The sequence below is a fragment of the Salvelinus alpinus genome, chromosome 15, assembly GCF_045679555.1.
Source record: "Salvelinus alpinus chromosome 15, SLU_Salpinus.1, whole genome shotgun sequence".
NCBI lineage: Eukaryota > Metazoa > Chordata > Actinopteri > Salmoniformes > Salmonidae > Salvelinus > Salvelinus alpinus.
The window spans coordinates 20,618,248-20,642,938 of record NC_092100.1 but is presented as its reverse complement, the minus strand read 5'-3'; the positions used below and the strand labels follow the sequence as shown (position 1 = coordinate 20,642,938).

The 24,691-nt window shown below is 40.2% G+C and overlaps 2 protein-coding genes across 4 annotated transcripts; both read right to left on the bottom strand.

The window, feature by feature from the left end:
* Positions 1 to 48: 48 nt before the first annotated feature.
* Positions 49 to 17,547, bottom strand: LOC139539682 (ran-binding protein 3-like). Of its 2 annotated transcripts, none has more exons than XM_071342856.1 (16): positions 17,496 to 17,547; positions 10,431 to 10,486; positions 10,214 to 10,250; positions 6,990 to 7,076; positions 6,823 to 6,900; positions 6,583 to 6,648; positions 6,096 to 6,191; positions 5,814 to 5,911; positions 4,117 to 4,202; positions 3,928 to 4,003; positions 3,695 to 3,791; positions 3,426 to 3,550; positions 3,110 to 3,230; positions 2,752 to 2,894; positions 2,231 to 2,417; positions 49 to 1,745 (listed from the first exon to the last, which is right to left on the bottom strand). In XM_071342856.1, exons 1-16 carry the CDS (start codon positions 17,515 to 17,517, stop codon positions 1,693 to 1,695), a joined length of 1,428 nt encoding a protein of 475 aa, XP_071198957.1. In that variant the 5' UTR covers positions 17,518 to 17,547; the 3' UTR covers positions 49 to 1,692. The 2 variants fall into 2 exon arrangements, with proteins under 2 accessions (XP_071198957.1, XP_071198956.1); XM_071342855.1 differs by lacking the exon at positions 17,496 to 17,547 and adding an exon at positions 16,807 to 17,072.
* Positions 17,548 to 17,729: 182 nt separating this feature from the next.
* Positions 17,730 to 22,726, bottom strand: LOC139539683 (cystinosin-like). Of its 2 annotated transcripts, none has more exons than XM_071342857.1 (11): positions 22,597 to 22,726; positions 22,300 to 22,386; positions 20,796 to 20,874; positions 20,595 to 20,682; positions 20,294 to 20,397; positions 20,035 to 20,172; positions 19,825 to 19,924; positions 19,508 to 19,627; positions 19,118 to 19,288; positions 18,857 to 18,974; positions 17,730 to 18,288 (listed from the first exon to the last, which is right to left on the bottom strand). In XM_071342857.1, the coding sequence occupies exons 2-11, from the start codon at positions 22,358 to 22,360 to the stop codon at positions 18,146 to 18,148; spliced, it is 1,122 nt and encodes a 373-aa protein (XP_071198958.1). In that variant the 5' UTR covers positions 22,361 to 22,386; positions 22,597 to 22,726; the 3' UTR covers positions 17,730 to 18,145. The 2 variants fall into 2 exon arrangements, with proteins under 2 accessions (XP_071198958.1, XP_071198959.1); XM_071342858.1 differs by having other exon boundaries at positions 22,482 to 22,625.
* Positions 22,727 to 24,691: the final 1,965 nt, after the last annotated feature.

Below are 24,691 nucleotides of genomic sequence, written 5' to 3'. Positions count from 1 at the left end.
TATACATTACAGGATTTATACATTTTAACCAATAATATGTCTACTTGCCTGTTTTTTTTTTGTTTCAAACTTTTCTTAGTATACTTTTTTTTTGTTAAAATAAAAAAAATTCACATCAAAGGCTTGTAGTAAATGAAAAAGTAGAACGCTATAATACAACTTAGAAATATTACTCATTCCACCGATGAGGAAGAAAAAGGCTTAAAACAAGAGGAACTACACTTCACTGAAGAAAATATTACATTAGTCATCTACTTCTCTTTAAGGGCTGTTTGTTTTAAATACACCAACCCAGGGCAATCTATTTAACAAAGGAATAAATAGAGGGCTCAGCACCAGACTATTGGTGAAAAATACTGTACCCTGTGTGCGTAGTACCACCTGTTCCAATGTCTATAGCTCTTTGAATAAAATGGCAGCATTCGCTGTTCTGAGAGTATATGTGCATTTTGTAGGGTTTTGATGTCAAACAAGTTTAGGACAGATGAAAATAATGACATGCTAGATACACCAAATGCCAACACCCTAACCTAAAAGTTATTATATTGGCCTTTCTGATCACATGAAAAAATAGTGATTTTTTTTGTTGCAATGGTCTTATATGATTCTGAGATCGTGGTTGTTATAAACAAAGCCTTGTGATTGGAACTTATTTAAAGCAAACTAATTACATAATTTTAAACAACTGAAACATAAAAAGGGTTTCTTCCATATATATATTTGAGAACATGTATATTTTTCTGATCTATCTAAAAAATAAAAAATAAATTGAAACAAACAAATCTAACGGCTATATTCAGGGTAAACTTTGGGGTCATGGTGCAAACCTGTTGTAAAATAATCAAATCCAACAAGCTTTCTTATTTACAGAATTAGTTAATTTTCGCGTGAATTTCAAAAACAAAGTCGATAATATTAACTATCAATAAAAACGTAATGTATCAGTAATAATAATAATCATGAACACAGGTAAATTCCACTATTTAATTAAATATTTTATGGCTACGAACATCAAAGCAGGTGTTTGCACAAGGGATTAAATTCAACCGATTTGTGGTAAAAACATAAATGACAATGTGGACTACAGACTAAAAACTAACAGCGGCCAGAGGAGGTATTGACGGACTAATCCTAGCTAGTGTGTGCAAGCATTTTGCCTTAGAAAAATACAACTTGAAGTAAGAGTTCAGACACTTCAATGACAAAATTCAGTGAAATAAAAAAAGACTTTATAAACAAATATTTGCTATGCAACTCAATCTTTACCTCGCTGAACAAAATACAAGCCCCACTGAAGTGCCTGAGGTCTGTTCTCTTGCAAGGTGGCTAAAGAAGTCCCACTTCTAACAGCAAACTATTTAGAATGTACTTATATCAGCTAGAAAAGAAAACTGCTTTCTCGTTCCCTCAGACTCATCAATATGATGAGCATCCAATTCACAACACCCCCCACTCCCCCCAAAATCCAGTACTAGAGGTTAAAAAAGACAAATACTAAACAAAAAAGACCTGGATATACTGTGAATCCAGAGTGTGAACTGCAGAGTTAACTTAGTAACACCTGCATAGGATCCTTCCTGGCGCTCCACTGTGACCTCGGACCACTGGGGAGATGCTGGCCTGAGGTGTCCATGGAGGGGTCTGTAAGGTGGTCCTGACTACAGTGCGTGAGCCGATGAAGGGGGGCAGGTGCTATGAGGACCCACTCCCACTGCCAGTCCCGCAGGACTGGGCCTCTGGACCCTCTGGGGAGAGGAAAGACAGGCCTGGTGAGTGATAGACTAGGGCAGTCCAATCAAATAGTGTTTTAAATCACATTCTTGGGCTTTTTGAATGGGACAGATATTTTTTGTTTGCATGAAATAAGGGAAAATCCAAGACACTTCACAACATCCAAGGAAACAGTGCAAGGGTCCTATTCAAAGACACACAGATCACTTCCTTGAACCCCCCAGATCACTTCCACTTCCCATCAGCGAGGGTGTCGAAGGTCACTTACTTGAACTTTCAAATGTTTGTTGGACCGTTAGGGGGAATGTCCAGATAACTTTCTTGGACCACCAGACAACTTTTCCCAGATCACTTCCAGATAACAGTTTTGGACCATTAGTTTGTGTCCAGGATATCATTAGATCACTTTTTGAACAATCACTGTAAGAGGTCTTCAGATCAGTTTGTGGTGATTGGAAAAGTTAGGGTAACAGCTAGGCTAAGGGGTTATATAGTTTACCTGTGGTGTTGGCAGTGGGTGTGAGCGGTTCGTCCTCATCACTATCCTCTCCGTTAGACTGGGGATGAGGGATGTGGCCATCTGGGATGGGGACCCTGGGCTCTGGCTCTTGGTCTGAGCGGCTCCGCAGGGCCAGAATACGATGGTGCAGCGCTGCATACAGCTGCCCTGTGTCCTTAGAGCTTGCCTGGAACAGACATGACACATCAGCACTAAACTGGATGTTCTGGAAGTGTTAGATATACTCAACATCTATTACCACTGTCAGTGTCATTACTATGTAATAACCAGAGCCATGTATTTAGAGAGTTGGGCCAATGCGGTTTCTGCGTTTTGATGCATTTACGTGACACTTCAACATTCTATGGCAGCCATGTTAGTTCCCCATTAACATTACATGGGGAATATTTAAACTATTCTATGTAACTGAAAGCATTATAACAATATTAAACATTCTAAAAGTTGGTCAAACACTCTTAAATATATATCTCTAGTAATAACTAATGTGGTATTTCTCATACCGATATGAGGAAGACCTTGACCCCCTGGTCCTCAGTGTCCATGGCTGTGATGCGGACGCTCTTCTCGCTGGCCTTGTCCGTCTGCATTTGAGGCCACAGTTTGGTGTTGAGGATCAGACGCAAACTACCCTGGGTCCTCATCACTACAGCACAGAAAACAATGTATAGAATAACCAATAATACCTTCAAAATGGGAGTTGCATTTTGACAGATGTACAAAAACAACTCCATAGAATCATATGATACAATCCAGGGCAGTGTGGCATGACAGTAAAGTGTATTGAGATTTTTAAATTAACTAAATTGTTGATATGATTTGATTCATGACTAATGATTAATTCATGATTAATGACTGTACCCAGCCTGGACTGTAACGATCCCTCCTCTGTGGAAGCCATATCATTGAGCCTTAGCAGTCCTCTGCCTCTCTCAACCCAAGACTGTGAAGCTTTGTCAAACACAAATAACTTGCACTGGACCTAAGGAGACAAAAAAACATGCCACTGTCAGAGAATGACCATGGACCATTTCAGCCTATTTCCAACTGTCTGAGGAGACATGTAAACACAAAACTATCAATCATCAATTGCTCAATTTCATGGTAAACTACAAACATTCTCTGACATTGAAATCAAGCAATTAAACACCAAATACGTAGGAAACCTCTTGCATACCTGAAGAACGTTACTCTCTGACTCCTCTCCAGTTCTGACCTCTACTTTCTCTAACAAACACCTCTTGGCTGTGGCTTTGGTGTAGGCCGCCGCCGACTCCTCCAAAGACTCTGTCACATTGTTATCTGCAATCAAGAGAACCAAAACCACATTCAAACACTGTCACATAGTAGGGGCCTGAAAAAAGCCAGGTGTTTCCTTCATTGCATTGCCATTACATAAGCCTCTTAACATTAATTTCATATCCAGTATGGTCTTTATTTACCCACCTTTATCAGGGCTGCTGTCTTTTGACGGGAGCTCACAGGGCGGGGCGGTGGGGGGATCTCTGCTGCCCTCGGCTGCTTGTTCACATTTCAACGGACTCTGCAAAACAAGAATGTTATACAACATGCTTTAACACAACTTTGTGGATGCCATCATTAGTTGGAAGAGGGACAAATGGTAGAAAAAAACAGTGATAAAAGATGACTAGATTAGTCTCACAAAGAGCAAGTCTTACCAGGACACGATCCGACATGTTCTGTCCAAACACAAACTTATCCCCGTCATCAGCCTTGTTCTCAGCCTTCTGTAAGCTGGGTGGGAAACATACAGGAGAAAGGATGTTAGATAGGGGAGATGAAAGAGTAGCCTAATAAAACAGATGACTGATCATATCCATTGTAGACAGAATCCATAAACGGCTAACCTGGGAGTGCTTCTGTATTGTAGGAAATAATTGGTTTCCCCTGATTCTGCTGATGTAGAGCCTTTCTGTTCACTGCTTTGCTCAATCTAGACCAATGGAGAAAAAGGTAAGGATCAGACAAATAACAAAAAAGGAACAGATCAAAAGAATGTAACAAAGCATGCAAGGCCACAAGAGGCTGCTATATTGTGATTTACCCACACACCCAGTGGGCTGTTGTCAGGTATGAGGCAAAGCCCAGAGCACTTCACAACATCTTTGAAAAGTATTCCATATGACATGCACTTGAGTTAACTATTCAAGGTCAGCTTGGCTCAGACATTCTGGCCAAATACAAATGTGTATTCCACAGGAGGATCAGTTTTCCCTCCTCCTGTCCTGCTCTCATCCCTCTCGCTTTTCTTCTCCTTGAAAGAAGATTAAAGCAGCGAGAGACATTCATGGAAATTCCATAATGAATGTTCAAGCATAAAACCTGCCTTTGTGTCTTGTCCTGTTGTGTTTTTTGTTGTTGTTATGAACTCGCTTGATAACTATATACAGTACTTGTCAAAAGTTTGGACAGATCTACTCAAAGGTTTTTCTTTATTTTTTACTATTTTCTACATTGTAGAGTCAAAACTATGAAATAACACATATGGAATTATGTAGTAACCAAAAAGGTGTTAAACAAATCAAAATATATGCTATAGATTCTTCAAAGTAGCCACCCTTTGCCTTGATGAAAGCTTTGCACACTCTTGGCATTCTCTCAACCAGCTTCATAAGCAGTCACCTGGAATGCATTACAATTAACAGGTGTGCCTTGTTAAAAGTGAATTTGTGGGATTTATTTCCTTCTTAATGCATTTGAGCCAATCAGTTGTTTTGTGACAAGGTAGGCGTGGTATACAGAAGATAGCCCTATTTGGTAAAAGACCAATTCCATGTTATGGCAAGCTCAAATAAGCAAAGAGAAATGACAGTCCATCATTACTTTAAGACATGAAGGTCAGTCAATCCAGCAAATTTCAAGAACTTTTAAAGTTTATTCAAGTGCAGTCGCAAGTAACAGACATCTCAACATCAACTGTTCAGATGAGACTGCTTGAAATCAGGCCTTCATGGTCGATTTGCTGCAAAGAAACCACCACTAAAGGACACCAATAAGAAGAAGAGACGTGCTTGGGCCAAGAAACACGAGCAATGGTGACACTATCAGTGATTTATTTAGCTTTCAAGACACACTTAACCAGCATGGCCACCACAGCATACTGCAGCGATATGCCATGCCATCTGGTTTGTGCTTGGTGGGACTATCATTTGTTTTTCATGGCTGTGTAAGGGCTATTTCACCAAGAAAGTGAGTGATGGAGTGCTGCATCAGATTACCTGGCCTCCACAATCACCTGACCTCAACCTAAATGAGATGGTTTGGGATGATTTGGACCGCAAAGTCCCAAGACTGTTGGAAAAGCATTCCAGGTGAGAGAGATGCCAAGAGTGTGCAAAGCTGTCATCTAGGCAAAGGGTGGCTACTTTGAAGAATCTAAAATTTGTTTAACACTTTTTTGGTTACTACATGATTCCATATGTGTTATTTCATAGTGTTCATGTCTTCACTATTATTCTACAATGTAGAAAATAGTAAAAATGAAGAAAAACCCTTGGATGAGTAGGTGTCCAAACTTTTGACGCCCTTTCACCTCTCAGCCTACCTGTGACGTGGTCGTGTCATCACACTTCTCTGTGTTGTTCTGGGTGACTGGTAGACCCTCAGATGACCTATTCACTCCATTTGTACCACTGTTCAACCCTATCAGGACCACAAGAAGAGAATGGTTGGATTCCTTTCACCTTCAACAAATGTTTTGTCGAAGCACATTGAGATGAAAGAAAGCTGAAGGAGAATGGCCATCGCAGAACAGAACAAAGCAATACAGCTGTTTGTTTGAGAGGATCTGAAGACTAAGGTGCATCCGTCCTGAAAGTGTGCTTACCGGTCTGGGTTAGTGATTTGGTGGCCAGAGGGGCCTGCAGTACTGCGGGTCGTAGTACACTGCGCTGCTGCTCCTTGGGTTTCTGGCTCGGGACACCTGCAACACATTATACTTGACCTAAATATAAGGCTCTGGACAGACCAAAGCCAGATAAAGAAGGGACATCTTTTTGCACTCTTATTGTGATGTTTTGTACATTGTGTTTATGCCTGTTACGGAGCCTGTATACTAGACCCCCAAAACCCATTTCCTTTGTCCCTTAAATGGACAATAAAGCCTTAAGAACTAACATGACGAGAGAGAGAGAGAACTCACTTAAACTCACTTTTCCACAATTACTGACATTTAATCCTAGTAAAAATTCCCTGAGAGAGTGAGAGAAAGAGAGAAAGAGAGAGAAAGAGAGAAAGAGAAAGAGAGAGAGAAAGAGAGAAAGAGAAAGAGAGAGAGAAAGAGAGAGAGAAAGAGAGAGAGAGAGAGCACCCACCTGCACTAGGAGCCTGTCCATGGATCAGGGTGGGAGGCTTCAAGCGAAACCCAACCGTTTTCTCCTCTGTTGACATGAGAACAGAGAAAGAAGGAGAAAGAGAGAGGGAACGTGAGATAGCTGGAAGCTAAGCCAGAACTTTGTTTATAAAAAAATGTGATTCTTCAAGGGTAGTTTTCCTTATCATGCAAAAATCAAATAGATTGAAAAGGAGATCTTAAGATGAGTTCATGAACTCACCAGGTTCTGAATCTGAATTATTATTTCCTGTCGGGGACTGACAGAAACTGGATGGCATGAACACATTGTTCTTAGAAACTGCATAAGACAAAGATAAATAACATGAGTACACACCCTTTCTCCAAACACTAAGGAAAGTATTTTAATTAAACAAAATGTACAATTACCTGAATGTGCGGGTGGGAACTGTGTTAGTGACGATGTCCTTTCCCTCTTGGCCGGGGGACAGTAACTACTCTCATCTTTATCAGAGTCTGGAGGAGACAGAATGAGCAAAGATTAGCAAAGTAACTATACTGAACAAAAATATACTCAACATGTACAGTTGAAGTCGGAAGATTACATACACCATAGCCAAATACATTTAAACTCACTTTTTCACAATTCCTGACATTTAATCCTAGTAAAAATTTCCTGTCTTTGGTCAGTTAGGATCACCACTTTATTTTAAGAATGTGAAATGTCAGAATAATAGCAGAGAATTATTTATTTCAGCTTTTATTTCTTTCATCACATTCCCAGTGGGTCAGAAGCTTACATACACTCAATTAGTATTTGGTAGCATTGCCTTTAAATGGTTTAACTTGGGTCAAATGTTTTTGTTAGCCTTCCACAATAAATTGGGTGAATTTTGGCCCATTCCTCCTGACAGGCCTCCTTGCTCGCACACGCTTTTTCAGTTCTGCCCACAAATTTCCTATGGGATTGAGGTCAGGGCGTTGTGATGGCCACTCCAATACCTTGACTTTGTTGTCCTTTTAAGCCCTTTTGCCACAACTTTGGAAGTATGCTTGGGGTCATTGTCCATTTCGAAGACCCATTTGAGACCAAGCTTTAACTTCCTGACTGATGTCTTGAGATGTTGCTTCAATATATCCACGTAATTTCCCTCATGAACCATCTATTTTGTAAGGTGCACCAGTCCCTCCTGCAGCAAAGCACCCCCACAACATGATGCTCCCACCCCTGTGCTTCATGGTTGGGATGGTGTTCTTTGGCTTGCAAGCCTCCCCCTTTTTCCTCCAAACATAACGATGGTCCTTTTGACCAAACAGTTCTATTTTTGTTTCATCAGACCAGAGGACATTTCTTCAAAAAGTATGATCTTTGTCCCCATGTGCATTTGCAAACAGTAGTCTGGCTTTTTTATGGCGGTTTTGGAGCAGTGGCTTCCTTGCTGAGCGGCCTTTCTGGTTATGTCGATATAGGACTCGTTTTACTGTGGATATAGATACCGGTTTCCTCCAGCATCTTCATAAGGTCCTTTGTTATTGTTCTGGAATTGATTTGCACTTTTCACACCAAAGTACGTTCATCTCTAGGAGACAGAATGCATCTCCTTCCTGAGCGGTATAATGGCTGCGTGGTCCCATGGTGTTAATACTTGCGTACTATTGTTTGTACTGATGAACGTGGTACCTTCAGATGTTTGGAAATTGCTCCCAAGGATGAACCAGACTTGTGGAGGTCTACAATTTATTTTCTGAGGTCTTGGCTGATTTCTTTTGATTTTCCCATGATGTCAAACAAAGAGGCACTGAGTTTGAAGGTAGGCCTTGAAATACATCCACAGGTACACCTCCAATTGACTCAAATGATGTCAATTAGCCTATCAGAAGCTTCTAAAGCCATGACATCATTTTCTGGAATTTTCCAAGCTGTTTAAAGGCACAGTCAACTTAGTGTATGTAAACTTCTGACCCACTGGAATTGTGATACAGTGAATTATAAGTGAAGTAATCTGTCTGTAAACAATTGTTGGAAAAATGACTTGTGTCATGCACAAAGTAGATGTCCTAACCGACTTGCCAAAACGACAGTTTGTTAACAAGAAATTTGTGGAGTGGTTGAAAAACGAGTTTTAATGGCTCCAACCTAAGTGTATGTAAACTTACGACTTCAACTGTAAAGTGTTGGTCCCTTGTTTTATGAGCTGAAATAAAAGATCCCAGAAATGTTCCATACGCACGCAAATATTGATCTCAAATTTTGTGCACAAATATATATACACATTTTAGTCACCGAATATAATCCATCCACCTGACAGGTGCGGTATATCAAGAAGCTGGTAAAACAGCATGATCATTAAACAGGTGCACCTTGTACTGGGGAAAAAAGGCCACTCAAAATGTGCAGTCGTCACACCACACTGCCACAGATGTCTAAAGTTGAGGGAGCGTGCAATTGGCATGCTGACTGCATGAATGTCCACCAGAGCGGTTGCCAGAAAATGTAATGTTCAATTCTCTACCACAATGTCGTTTTAGAGAATTTGGCAGTACGTCCAACTGGCTTCAGAACCCCAGACCACGTGTAACCCCGCCAGCCCAGGACTTCCACATCCGACTTCTTCAACTGAGGGATCATCTGAGACCAGCTACCCTAACAGCTGATGAAACTATTGGTTTGCACAACTGAAGAATTTCTGTACAAACTGTCAGAAACCATCTCAGCGAAGCTCATCTGCGTGCTCGTCATCCTCACCAAGGTCTTGACCTGACTGCCTTTCGGCATTGTAACCGACTTCTGTGAGCAAATGTTCACCTTTGATGGCTACTGGCACGCTGGAGAAGTACGCTCCTCACAGATGAATCCCGGTTTCAACTATACCGGGCAGATGGCAGGCAGCGTGTATGACGTCGTGTAGGCGAGCTGTTTGCTGATGTCAACGTTGTGAACAGAGTGCCCCATGGTGGCGGTGGGGTTATGGTATGGGCAGGCAAGAGCAACAGACAACGAACACAATTGCATTTAATCGATGGCAATTTGAATGCACCGTGATGAGATCCTGAGGCACATTTCGGTGCCATTCATCCGCCGCCATCACCGCATGATAATGCACGGCCCCATGTCGCAAGGATCTGTACGCAATTCCTGGAAGATGAATATTTCCCAATTCTTCCATTGCCTGCATACTCACCAGACATGTCACCCATTGAGCATGTTAGAGATGCTCTGGATCAATGTGTACGACAGCGTGTTCCAATTCCCGCCGATGTCCAGCAACTTCACACAGCCATTGAAGAGGAGTGGGACAATATTCCACAGGCCACAATCAACAGCCTGATCAACTCTATGCGAATGAGATGTGTAACGCTGCATAAGGCAAATGGTGGTCACACCAGATACTGACTGGTTTTCTGATCCACACCCCTACCTTTTTAAAGGTATCTGTGACCAACAGATGCATATCTAGATTCCTAGTCATGTGAAATCCATAGATTAGATCTAATGAATTAATTTCAATTGACTGATTTCATTATATGAACTGTAACGCAGTAAAATGTTTGAAATTGATGCGGTTATATTTTTGTTCAGTGCAAAATATAAGACAGACATTTTCAATTTTCCAAAGTACTAGAACCTGCTTGGTTACCCTCCTCATCCTTACCTTCTCCATCCTCCGCACTGGACCCTTCTACTGATCTCTGTTAATGGTTTGACAGAGAAAGATGGAGATAGAGGAAGAAAGAGAGGAAGAACATAACAGACATTCAGACAGAGGAAACCGAGGAAATTATCCAGTCAGTGTGAAGCCAAGTCTGCTCCATAGCATGCCGTCACAGTGTTTACATTTTCAGAAGAGGTATGAAAAGAGTGTTTCTCACCTTCTGAGCTTTATCTTTCTGGAACACAAACACTGGTGGGGCTATGGCATGCTTCTCTGCAAGAGAAATCAGATGTGTCACTGTTGGAGATCTCACTTTACACATCTTTGGGCAAAAGCTTTATGATGGATGTCTCTTCACTTTGTCTATAAAACCCCCTCTCCTACTATGAGCCTTGTCTGCATTTCTAGACTACAAATATTACCAGTTGAATTCTACAGAGCTGACAAAGACCCGCAGGTTGTGCCAAAGTGAAACCGTGACAAGTTTTGTACAACTGTGCACTTACTTCACCTTCACCTTCCCCATAACACAATACACCTCAGGGTTCAGGCATCCAAGTCAGTGTAAGTGGACTCCCCTGTCACTGTCAGTGCCCACAAAGCTTTGATAGAACCTCAGCCAGGACCTAGTAAATCTTTTCCCCACGCTATAATTAGAACTCCAGTCATAACTTAATTGAGGAGGCTCTACCCACTGGGAAAACGACAATTCAACGTCTATTTCACAGCCGTTCAACGTCATTTTGTTGAAATGATAAATCAGTAATGTGTATAAAGGAGGAAAGCACCCATTTTAAAGGCAATAAAATGACAGAAAGAAAGCTATGTTGAACTATGGTGAAGGTGAGATGGTCATGGTACATGAAAAATGCAGAACAGAAAGGGCAGCAAAGCCCGATTTAGAAGGCTGATGTGCCTAGCTACTGACACTGAACAGTAAAAGCTGATATTAAGCAGATACAGTACCAGTCAGAAGATGGTCCTATTTTACCAAACAGGGCTGCGTACATTTTATGGAAAGAACAGCTCAAATAAGCAAAGAGAAACAACAGTCCATCATTACTTTAAGACATGAAGGTCAGTCAATCCAGCAAATTTCAAGAACTTTGAAAGTTTCTTCAAGTGCAGTCGCAAAACGCATTAAGTGCTTTGATGAAACTGGCTTTCATGAGGACCGCCACAGGAAAGGAAGACCCAGAGTTACCTGTGTTGTAGAGGATAAGTTCATTAGAGTTACCAGCCTCAGAAATTGCAGTCCAAATAAATGATTCACAGAATTCAAGTAACAGACACATCTCAACATCAACTGTTCAGAGGAGACTGCATGAATAAGGCCTTCATGGTCGAATTGCTGCAAAGAAACCACTACTAAAGGCCACCAATAAGAAGATGAGACTTGCTTAGGCCAAGAAACACGAGCAATGGACATTAGATCAGTGGAAATCTGTCCTTTATTTGAGTCCAAATTTGAGATTTTTGGTTCCAACCAAAAAAAAAGATAGCTTTTCAATATGTAGGCCTAGTTAATCAAATCTAATTCTATTTGTCATATGCGCCAAATACAACAGGTGTAAACTTTACTGTGAAATGCTTACTTATGAGCACTTCCCTCAACAATGCAGAGTTCAAAACTAAGAAAATTAGCAACACAATTCAATTTAAAAAACGAGGATATACAAGGAGTACTGCGACCGAGTCAATGTGCAGGGGTATGGGGTAGTTGAGGTCATATGTACATGTAGTTAGGGGTAAAAGTGACTAGGCAATTAGGATAGATAATAAACAGAATAGCAACTGCGTGTGTGAAGAATGTGAAAGTGTGTCTGTGTGTGGCAGCAATATGCATGTTTGTGTGTGTGTGTGTGTGTGTGTGTGTGTGTGTGTGTGTGTGTGTGTGTGTGTGTGTGTGTGTTTTAGCTTGCCGGTTTATGTGGTCAGTCGTCCCCAGGTGAGGCAAAAGGCTTTGTGATGGCTTGGCATTGCTCATTTGCCCTCCAGGTGTGAAACGTGCATGGTGGATGCACACTGCAAGGCCTTTGACGAGAACTTCTGCATAATTACATTGTTTTACTGAGGTTTCCAACCACACTAGTGCTATTATCTGCGATATGGCAATGAAACATTCCCCTTTTTATGAAAACCAAAAGGACACTGAATGGATTTGCTTTGTCACAAAATAAACTCAATGGCATTTTTACTTGATCAAATTAATGAAGTGGATAAAACAAACTGCACATCCTTGATTTAATAAAAATGTGTCACAATGCTGGGTTAAACTCGATATATCCTTCACACTCTAGTCTATACTTAGCCTGTTGAAATGTACTCTATAGCCTTTCTGACTAGGCTAGTTATTTCAGTGTGTTCACACTGAAAGATGAATGTCTGTTGTTAAGATACAACGTACTGTACACTGAACAAAAATATAAACACAACGTGTAAAGTGTTGGTCCCATGTTTCATGAGCAGAAATAAAAGATCCCAGTAATGTTCCTTACGCACAAAAAGCTTATTTCTCTCAAATGTTGTGCACATCCCTGTTAGTGAGCATTTCTCCTTTTCCAAGATAATCAATCCATCTGACAGGTGTGGCATATAAAGAAGCTTATTAAACTGCAAGATCACTACACAGGTGCACCTTGTGCTGGAGACAATAAAAGGCCACTCTAAAATGTGCAGCTTTGTCACACAACACAATGCAACAGATGTCTCAAGTTTTGAGGGAGGGTGCAGTTGGCATGCTGACTGCAGGAATGTCCACCAGAGCTGTTGCCAGAGAATTGAATGTTAATTTCAATACCATAAGCCGCCTCCAACATAGTTTTAGAGAATTTTGCAGCATGCCCAACCGGCATCACAACCGCAGACCACGTGGATGGCGTCGTGTGGGTTTGCTGATGCCAACCTGCCCCATGGTGGCAGTGGGGTTATGGTATGGGCAGGCATAAGCTAAGAACAACGAACACAATTGCATTTTATTGATGGAAATTCCAATCCAAAAAAATACTGTGACGAGATCCTGAGGCCCATTGTGAGGACAATCTTTTTTAATAAGGTATCTGTGACCAACAGATGCATATCCGTATTCCCAGTCATGTCAAATCCATACATTGTGGCCTAATGAATTTATTTCAATTGACTGAATTCCTCATAAAATAAATTAAATTGTTGCGTTTATATTTTTGTTCAGTATAACCTATTCTACTTCATGCAGCATATAGCCTCAGCTCTTTACCATGAGAGAATAACTTATCAAGAAATCAGTGAGGTGACACTTGCTCACATCATCGGAACTCAGGTGCTGGACAAGATAAAAGGCCTGTACAATATTGCACACAAACTAACTTTAACAAGGCAAACTTATTTGGAAAAAACTTTCAAAGATCCACCTCGGACCAAAACATTATCTTATTAAAGTAAGATCGAGTGCAACCTGGTTTTGCTTCTGGGTCCCATACCCACTCAGCATAAAGGCCTCACCCATCTCCACTCACCCTTGTCCTTGTCCTTGTCCATGCTTTCAATTTTGATCCCTACCTCTGGCTCTAACCATCACAAACTGAACATTTCACATTCTTCCTGCTAAGAACAGAAGGAAAATCAGATGAGTTTCAGTAAGGGGAACAAGTTGTCGAGACCAAAACAACTGATTATTCTTCCCATTTGATTGAAATTAGAAACGGACAGAAATGAATGATGTGTGTGATAGGCTTCGTCCAATGACTGTCGCAGATTCAAATAGCAAACACGTCTCCTATGACCTCGTGCATCTGACGAAATGAGAAAGGAATCCAGGCCACAGAAGAGAAGTGAGAGGGTTTCACAAAATGGAATGGGAGTTCCAGTGTCTTTCAATGGAGCAGCTGTCAAATAGACTAACTCCAGAGAAACACAGTGACATTCTGGAGCAAAGAGTGGCTACAGGCATTAATCTCATTAGTCTTCTAGCTATTCACATAGGGCCTACCGTCTAAGCCTCTTATTTTGAAGCTAGCCATACGACCTTCAATTTCACATCTTAAATCTCACACATTTGAATGAACGAGCATGCACTGAAGAGAAGTGTTACAAGTCCCAGTATTTTTTTGATGGTAAAATCAGAAAAAATCCAGTAGAGAGCCAGTTGAAAGTTTGGACTTCCGATGGCTGTGCTCTTATGCCTAGATCAAATAAAAATAGATTTTTATTGGTCACATGCGCCAAATACAACAGGTGTAGACTTTACAGTGCAATGCTTACAAGCCTTTTCTCAACAATGCAAGGTTAAAAAATAAAAAATGTAATTGTGACACAAAAACAATAACGAGGCAATATAAAAGGAGTACCAGTACCAAGTCAATGTGCAGGGGTACGAGGTAGTAGAGGTAGTACAGTATGTACATGTGGGTAGGGGTACAAGTCACTAGGCAATCAGGACATATAATAAACAGAGTAGCAGCAGCGTATGTGAAGTGTGAAAGTGTGTCGATGGGTGTTTCTCAATATGATACTACCGTACTCCACACTCATGCTCCAAGTGCATACTTCGAGGACATTCTCGAGTACGTTTTTGTGAGGACGAGAGTGTGAAGAACGCATAAAACATTACAGTAGTGGGAGTGCTTCTCAAATGTATTACCTCATGCTGTATCTCCACATTCACTGAACCTTCTTCCAGCCAGGACAATGCCACAATAGAGACAAAACGAAATATACACAAAGCAAATGTTTTACTTCATAATTATCATCTAGATATACAGTACCAGTCACAGTTTGGACACACCTACTCATTCAAGGGTTTTTCTTTATTTTTACTGTTTACTACATTGTAGAATAATAGTGAAGACATCAAAACTATGAAATAACACAAAAAAAGTGTTAAATCTAAATATATTTAAAATGTGAGATTCTTCAAAGTAGCCAACCTTTGCCTTGATGACAGCTTTGCACACTCTTGGCATTCTCTCAACCAGCTTCATGAGGTAGCGACCTGGAATGTTAATTTATGGAATTTCTTTCCTTCTTAATGCATTTGAGCCAATCAGTTGTGTTGTGACAAGGTATGGGTGGTATACAGAAGATGGTCTTTTACCAAATAGGGGTAAGTCCATATTATGGCAAGAACAGCTCAAATAAGCAAAGAGAAACAACAGTCCATCATTACTATAAGACATGAAGGTCAGTCAATGCAGACAATTTCAGGAACTTCGAAAGTTTCTTCAAGTGCAGTCGCAAAAACCATCAAGTGCTATGATGAAACTGGCTCTCATGAGGACCACCACATGAAAGGAAGACCCAGAGTTACCTCTGCTGCAGAGGATAAGTTCATTAGAGTTACCAGCCTCAGCTTGCAGCCTAAATAAATGCTTCAGAGTTCAAATAACAGACATATCTCAACATCAACCCTCTCGTGCTCAGAGTATGGTAGTATGCATTTTGAGAAACACCCTATGTGTGAGTGGGGTCAATACGCATGTGTGTTTGTGTGTGTGAGTGTATGTAGTGTGTTGGAGTGTCAGTGTAGTATGTGTGACTGTGCATAGAGCCAGTGCAAGGCAGTCAGTGCAAAACAATTAAGATAAAATGTATAATAAAGACCGACAGCGTCATGGCATCAATGCCGAGTAATACATTTTGCAGTGTCTAGCTCATCCATGTAATCCAAAATTATTACTGGATATGTGTGCAACAAAATTCAACAATCACCTTTTGCTACCATTTCTGTCAAGTCTACACATACAGTTTGATGCAAACGACACACAAAATGCACTGCTTTTGCAACACAATGCTGCAAGGCAAACGCAGCGTTCCATTGGAAATTAATGTACTGCTGGTGTCCCAAAACGCAAATGACACCGTTCGTCTGATCGAGGCATTATGTGCAGCTGAGTAGATTGCACATTTCAGCGATAGATACTGTTCAATACTGGCCCTGCTCAACAAGATACCTATTTGCATTGGCATCATTGCTCAGCCTGGTCTCATAGACTAGACGTAACATAGTAAATGTAAATCAAAGACGCTCAAATTAGTATGATATGTTACGTTTGGTACAGTTACATAAGACAGACGGTTACATAAGGCAAGAACGAAAGTCGGGTGGTTGGTCGGAGCAGGCGTATGGCGCGAATGTCTAGGTTGCGAGTTCAAATCTCATCACAGACAACATTAGCATTTTAGCAACTTTAACTAGTTTTTAGCATCTACTTAGCATGTTAGCTAACCCTTCCCCTAACCGTAACACTTTTAGATAACGTTAGCCAGCTAGCTAACGTTAGCCACCTAGTACGAACAAATATGAAAATGTATGCACTCACGTTTTGCAAATTCTTAACATATAAGATTTGTATTTCATAACACGATTTGTAATTCATATCATACGAATGGGTGATACACATCCATAAATTAATACATACCAAGCAAAACGTAACATATACTAAACGCTCTGAGTTATGTACAGAATAATGCGAAACGCTCTGAGACAGGGTTGCATTGTTAGCTACATAAAATGGATTGACTTGATCGTATATATCAAAGTCAGTCAAATCCATATAGCTAGTTTAGCACGTTGCTAATCCTGTTATGCCACTTGGCTAGTACAGTAAATTACTTACGCTTTGAATTTGGAACATGTAGTCTGTCGGGCCTAACGTTACAATGGGTCAAACACCTGTGACTTGTAACCTCCGGCAATGAGCAAGAACAAGAAGGACCTAGTTCTGAACTTCTGTCTGTAAGCAACACCGCGGTGCAAAACACTACATAGCCGGACATAGCCATTGTTGTCTGCGTGTTGCCGTTAGCTAGTTTCTGACCATAGTAGATCAAGCTACATGGAGATGGTGGGAGGTTTTAAAAGGCTATTCGGGGAGACAAATTCCACCCGGTGTTTCCCCACATGTGACCCAGATGTGATTTCTATTGTTCGTGAGTATTTAATTTGTTTGCTTTTCTTGTCTAGTTAACTACAAAAACATGCTGATATATTGGTAGGTAGTTTATGTTAGCTAGTTCTGTAAAGATGTGATATTTAAAAAAAGTTAACTGCCCCTCCCCTGGTTGTGCCACACAGTCCGGACCGCCGCCCCCCACTCCACATCCCTGTAAAATATAGCCAGCAAAGGCCGGGGATCTAACGTATGCTAATGTTTAGTCAAACTGCTGCCTCCACATCGAGCTGCAAACACAACGGCGCATTCCCTGCACATCTGCTGACAGTCCCGAAGCTGTCTGGGCAACATTCACTCGCTATTGTGGTTCATTCATTAGATTTGTTTATCTTTCTCCCTGAGCGAATCCTTACCTTCGTTTGCCAGGTCCGCCATTTTACTTCCTTACTGACACCCACAATACTCCGCGGTAGACATGCGCGTTATGGCTCGACAAATAAATAAATAAATGTTACTACCTCTAGGGGGAGTCATGTTTACACATTTGTGCAACAAAACAAAACAGAAATAGTCCCCACCGCCAATTTTGTGCTGTGCACTAGTCCATCATAAAATCAATTTAAGCATAATGAAACATCACACTAATCTTAATTCGTGGAAAACATTTTACTAATTTGACAATAAAGCATGATGTTCTATTTACATTTCAAAATAGAAATTACCTTTCAAATATAGAACACATTTCAAAATAAACAATTGTATTGTATAAAATGAACTATTGCTTTGACAGATGTAAATGTACAGTCAGTTTTTAAAAAGATTACAGAGTTCCTCCCTTAGTGGTATCAAACCATAACTAATCATTTCTTCACAAATTATGTAACAAAAAGAAACCCCTATTACCCTAAACAATCATTTTGAAAAAAAGTACTTTTTAAGCAAATGCCCTGTGTTTAAATAGCTTCTCATTCAATGGCCTTGAACACTGCATAGTATAAATCCCTATAAGAAGTAATTTGGCCCCAGTTTCACTGGCAGAGGTAGAGAGTGAGAGGTTATTAGCCTATTTCTGGTCACCCATAGGCTCGTAATGTGTTCTATGCCTGTATAGACAGTAGTGCTGAATGATGAACACCACATCGAAGAATATGGACAACAAACCAAGTCCAGCCTTTGTGGGGTCGCCAAAGATGAGCTTCCATTCATCTAGGAAACAATAGAAACATTATATGATACCCTGACATACTACATCACATGCTGAATTATTTAATGGTTTAAGGCAGAATGTGTGACTGATGGAACTAATCTGAAAAACAACATCAAAATGTATCACTATTTCAATTTACTATTATACCATGTTTAATACCATTATTTAAACCATTTTATTTTCCACTTTCTTTATGGTTTTGTTGTTGTTATTCTTTATGCTTTTGACTTTTTCTTATGATTTGTCTGCTCTTCTCCCAAACACAGGGAAAGAGATGGTGAATTGGTGGGCGGGCTTGTGCGTGGGTGGGCATGAAAAGGAAATTATTCTACATAATTGTGCCACTGTCTCGTGCAGGAATAATTGTAAAAAAATATATATCTTTTTTTTAAGTTAAGAAAAACCCATGAAGATAGAAGCTATATAAATAAACAATGAATGACTGCAATTGAAGACACATTTTAAATTCTTGGGACTGTCCTTTGACTGTGGTTTTCACTTTGACTAATTATGTTTTACTGAGGTGTCTGCACATTGGTGATCTATGGTATGCGTGAGCAGCCTTACTGTTGTTATACGACTGAAGGATCATCTGAATGAGACTGAAGCTGCCTCCTATGAAGTCCAGCAACACATTGCCAATGCTCCACCCTTCCGTGCTTTGTCTTTGGTAGTTCATGTAGGCCTGAGAACACACACAGACAGTGTATTGATGATAGACAATGTAGTGGTGATCATGAAAATCAACAATATCTACTGTAACACAAATTATAATTGTGTATAAGCTAAAACCATTCAATATGCAGTCAAATATTGTGAAATCCATACCTGTGGGATGTATTTGACGAGGGTGATACCTAACTTAATGTAGGAGAAATAATAGAGATATTCCAGCCAGGTGATCTTATTGGCCACAGCAACAAAGAGGGTGACCAGGGCGAATGTCCATCCAATCACCAGAAGGCCAATAGCGATCTTGGACAACTTCTGCCCTCCTCTCTTTACCACACACATACAGGAACACAGTCATTACTTTCAACAAGCGTTTAACTGTCAATGTTCATTTGAGGCCTTGACAACAATGCTTTCCTTTCAAAGGATCAGACATACAGTATCTTTTTGCCAACAATCAAAACATAAACTGATCATTATTTTTCTCCGGCCTATAACCAAAGAGGGACATCTAGGAAGTTATTTTACTAGTCTTCTGTTACTCACCTCATAGATGGCACACTGACAGATATACACAAGTGTCAGCACAACTGCATGGAGACTGAAAAACACATCATTGGCATCCACTGGGTTCACACCGTTTGGATTTTTCTTCACAAACTCTTCCTAAAAAAAATATTTAAAATATAACTATATGGAGTAAAAAACAAGTCAATAGGTCCATAGAAGACCAAAATATTTGAACAAATCCCCATTGGTGTCAATGCATGAATGACACAAAAATCTGAGTTGTGCATGTAGATCTCAAATTAGGATTCGTCCCAATTTGTTACACTGTTAGTGAGGGCATGCAGAGCTCTTACCTTCATGTACGGAACCCAGAAGAGGCCTACATTGAAGACACTGTACGCAATGAAGCCTGTCAAGTTGAGTGCCAGGAAATCAAAGTTCAACCCCACCACACTGTCAAATAGACAAAGTCAGAAATCAAATCCAGATGCACTTTAAGTCTAAATCATTTAAGGCTGAGATTAAATTGTTTAAAAAATAAATATGACAGTTTGAGGCACTACCTTTTTCTTTTCCAGTTCTCATATACTTGAGGGTAGAATGAGATAGACCATGCAAGGAAGTAAATCCAACCAATTAATTGGTTAATGATATCGATGATGTTGCTTCTAATGACCAAGAAACGGATTCTGGTCTTAAAGCTGGAAAACATAAAGAGACTCTTAAGTACATTGTGTTGGTTTAAAATCTGTCTGAAATGTGACATGTGGGAAATTCTCAGAGTTGAAATTCACTAAAAGACAGAAACTGAGAACAACTCACCTTGCAATGTCAGTGTTGTTACTGTATAAATAGGCGGTCACCTGACCCACATGCTCTGCATGAACCTCAAATGTGCTTGATATGGCGTTTGCAGGCAATTGTACCTGGAAATCAGAAATACAGCACATATAAATAATATATAAAACCGTTATGCCTACAACAGAGTATTGATGTTTTACACACTGTGGCTACTGTAGTTCTTTGAAATATGACAGATTCAGATCTCAGATTGCATTAATAATCAATTACATGGTGTTTTGGTCATGCTTTTCAGTAAGTTTGAGTGGTTTAAAAAGCATACCTGCTGAGGCAGTTGAAGTATCGAGGTAACATTTGCAGAGGAGTCAGTGAAGTTAAAAGAAATAAGTGCGGACACATTAAGAGGAGAGCTGCAAAAAGAAATAAAACGCCAAACACTGCATTATAACACATCACAACAAATAGACATATATGGAATACTGATACAAACTGGCAATAGATGCCCAGATATAAGAAAAGTTACCTAGGTGTTATGGTGATATTGGCTGAACCTTTGACCTCCAGATTTACAGTGGCTGGAGCAGACAGGGATACACTCCCATCTGTTGAAAGAATATGATATTGCAGTTTTCAAATAGGGCTGTTTAGCAAAATGTATTATTCCTAAAACAGTACTTGGGCTTGAGGAGAAGATGAATATGACTAGATCTCCTCTGATAACCAGGGTCCTTCAATTCTGATGGTGCTTTCAAGACAACTGGGAATTCGGGGAAAAACGGTCAAATCGTGACATCAGTGATCTTCAGGTTGGCGCTCTAGAAAGAGGGCCGAGTTCCCGACTTGGAATTCCGAGTTGAATGACTGTTCAAAACGATTTTTCCCACTTCCAAGTTGTCTTGAAGTTGTAGTGTTCCAAGTTCCCAGTTGTTTTGAACGCGGCAAAAGTCCCATTAACAAGCTCTGCAAACGTCATAATGGTACTCACCAAAATATCGAGTTTCGCAGAACAACTATAGTCATTACTACCGTTACACACAGTACACACAGTATGCACTTCCAAAAAAGGTATAAATAAAACGTTTTTGACCAAGTGCGCATGCGCTAAATCCACCTTCAGCACCTCCAATAAATTCACTCATTACTGCCACTCACAGGTTGGCTGATCCAGCAGCACAGTATCCCGAAAGATCATTGATTTTATTTAGACCTTTTCCTGATTGCCTAGTGACTTTTACACCTACATACATGTACATATTACCTCGTACCCCTGCATATTGACTCAATACCGGTACTCTTTTTATTGCCTTGTTATGGTTATTTTGTTACCGTTTCCCTTTTGTTATTTGCTCATCTTTTCTTACTTTGTAACCCTGCATTGTTGTTGAAGGGCTCGTAAGTAAGAATTTCACGGTAAAGTCAACATCTGTTGTAAGCTATTCGGCGATCATGAGAAATACAATTTGACTATAACGTTTGCAGAGCTGGTTAATGGGATTTTGAATTGCAGGATCCTGGGCGCCAGAGGAGATTTTGTCCTATTTTTCTTCTTCTCAAGCCAAGATACTGGTTCAAATGGTGCCTTCAAGAAAACTGGGAACTCTGAAAAATACAAGGTCAAATCATTACGTCAGTGATCTTTAGGTTGGAGCTGTAGAAAGAAGCCTCATGCCGTGTTCAAAACTAGGAACTCGGGAAAAAACTATTTGAACGGTCATACAAATCAGAATTCCAACTCGACTTTCTGACCTGAAGATCACTGACGTCATGATTTGACTTTGAGTTAAGTTGTTTTACAGCGCTCACGGCCTAGTCGGAACTAGGAAACGTCCAACTTGCTAACTGGTTGTAGTTATACACTTGCAGCGTTCAACTACATTTCCGAGCTTCCTAGTTCTGACTAGCATGCGAACGCAGCATGAGTTCCCGAGTTGATGACCGATTTTTCCCGATTTCCCAGTTATTTTGAACGCGGCAAGATTACCAGCTATTAAAATCATAGCTTGTTGGTTGAACAAGGGCAAACTCACCACATGTAATGACCGTACAGAGTGTTATGAACAAGACTGAAAGAAAGTTATTATCTGCCATCTTCAGGGCACGAGCCTTGCTGAATTCTAAAAGTACAAAAGAGGAACAGATGAGGAGCACTGCTGACCAAATGATCTGCATTAGCTAGGTAACATATGCTGCCATATAAAGTCAGACTTACAACAGCAATGTGCCCTATTCATTTACGGTAAATCAGCTTGCTACATGGCTGAGTCTTAACAATAGTTTGTTCAACTAACTAATCGTGAAATCAACAGATTAACATTATACGCTACCGCAGCTGCGTGGTGCTTTGTTTTCCTCTGCTTCCGTTAGCTGGCACTAGGTCATATGACTTGGCTCATCTGACTTGTATGACGCGCTGTCTTGGACGCGTTCAAGACTTTCAATGTTGTGGGATGTATTGAACCTTTATTTAACTAGGCAAGTCAGTTAACACATTATTATTTACAATGACGGCCTACATCGGCCAAATCCGGACGACGCTGAGCCAATTGTGCTCTGCCCTATGGGATTCCCAATCACGGCCGGCTGTGATATAGGGACTTTTTGACTTGTGCCGAGTTCATATTATAGTTGGAACTAGGACATTGGAAAATGTGCAACTTTCTGAATTGTTGAACACGGCGTGTGTAGACTATAACTACAACCAGTTAGTAAATCGAACATTTCAGAGATTCCTAGTTCCAACTAGCACATTGACTTGGAGCCTCGTGACTCTACTTTGACTTATGACTTGAAAATATCTGGCCAGGTTTTGTCACTCATTTTGTGGCACAGTTGATGTGCTAGTCGAAACTAGGAAACGTCCGACTTGCTAACTGATTGTAGTTATACACGTGCCGCGTTCAAATGCAGACTAGGGCCTCTGATTTGGACCAGCAAACAGTAAATCAACACAGGTCGGGTTAGCTAGCGAACAGATTGCTGATTTGCTTCAGAGCCGGCGCCCAGAATGAATCCGTTTGCACGGGCATTTGATTTCCATAGGGTGGGGCACGTTTTGGTCACGGGTCCTCTTATTTGGTTATATGTGTAAAATAAAACATATATAAGTGTTGAATAAATTGTATTCGTGGAGTGCATTTGTTATAACTATAAAACAGAAAGCATTGGTCATGAAACCCGGTATAATATACTTTTTTATAACGACAACATTTAAATAAATACCCAACCAAGACGCACGGTCAGCAAAATGCATGGTCAAATGACGAAAACATCAGTAGCCTAAACATCATTACAAGGGCCAAGTGTGCTTGATAATAGTGCATTTTTTTGTTTCATTAAAACAGTAGTAAACATTTCCCCCGTTTTTTTCCACCGACGAGCCATTAGATCGAGTTATGGAGGAAACTGACGCCTTTTCAGCTTGAATGGAGGATGTTGTATTTACGAGACGGTCCACTAGGGACACTAGTAAATTACCAGCTGAATACATTAAAGTCTGACGTATAACGAGAATCGACGTAAAAGGAGCAAAAGCGCCATCTTTCGGCTGGTTGGGCTAATAGTAGGCTATGCTATAAGGATATTATTCTAACCTAGGCCTGTCCTCCTCGCCCTAACTCGAAGTCCTCCTGCACCGAGTCGTGTCAGTCAGGCTAGTCCTCATCAGCATTCACAGGATGATTATGTGCTTTTTATCCAAGCAATGAACATAAAACAAATACATGTATTTTTGTGTACAGCTGTCATGTTTAAAATAGAACACAGCCTATAATAAAACAAGGTCATTCTTATTTCTATGGTCACAACCAAGTAAGTGAAAAGTAGCCTATGCAGGCTTAATTTTCTAAATATATCTTATCCTGCAGTGAAAGAAGAAACAGAATACATCTTAGGTATTTTCCTTTGGGATTAACACCAAGCATGCTTATGCTTCTAAAGTACAGTACATTTTACAGGGAATTCTATCAATCATCAATCATTTTTCTTCATTGTGACCCCTTTAGTTTTGACAAGAAGATTTCCTATTTTATTGTAAAAGCGTAACAAGATCACGTTACGTTTTATCTCAACATTTTCAACATAATTTATTTGGCAATTTTTTACATAACATTTGGTTTCACAATAAACAGAAACTCATACGCCTCCAGTTACTGCCAGTTTGAGATGGGGTATAAAAAAAATACACCATGTTCCATGCTTTTGGAAATGTTCTTCATAAGACGTTGAGTAATATGTCAAATGGAAGTTCATTATTTATGGGCATCTCTTTTCTCTCATTTTACATAATTGTATATTGCATATGTAACAGTTCAACTCGCCTCGATAACTTTTAAAGTTTCAAGGGCCATTAGGGCATATGTTTTGGGCCAAAGGATGCCAACAACATTATTGGATGACAACATATTTCCTTCCCAGTGTGAG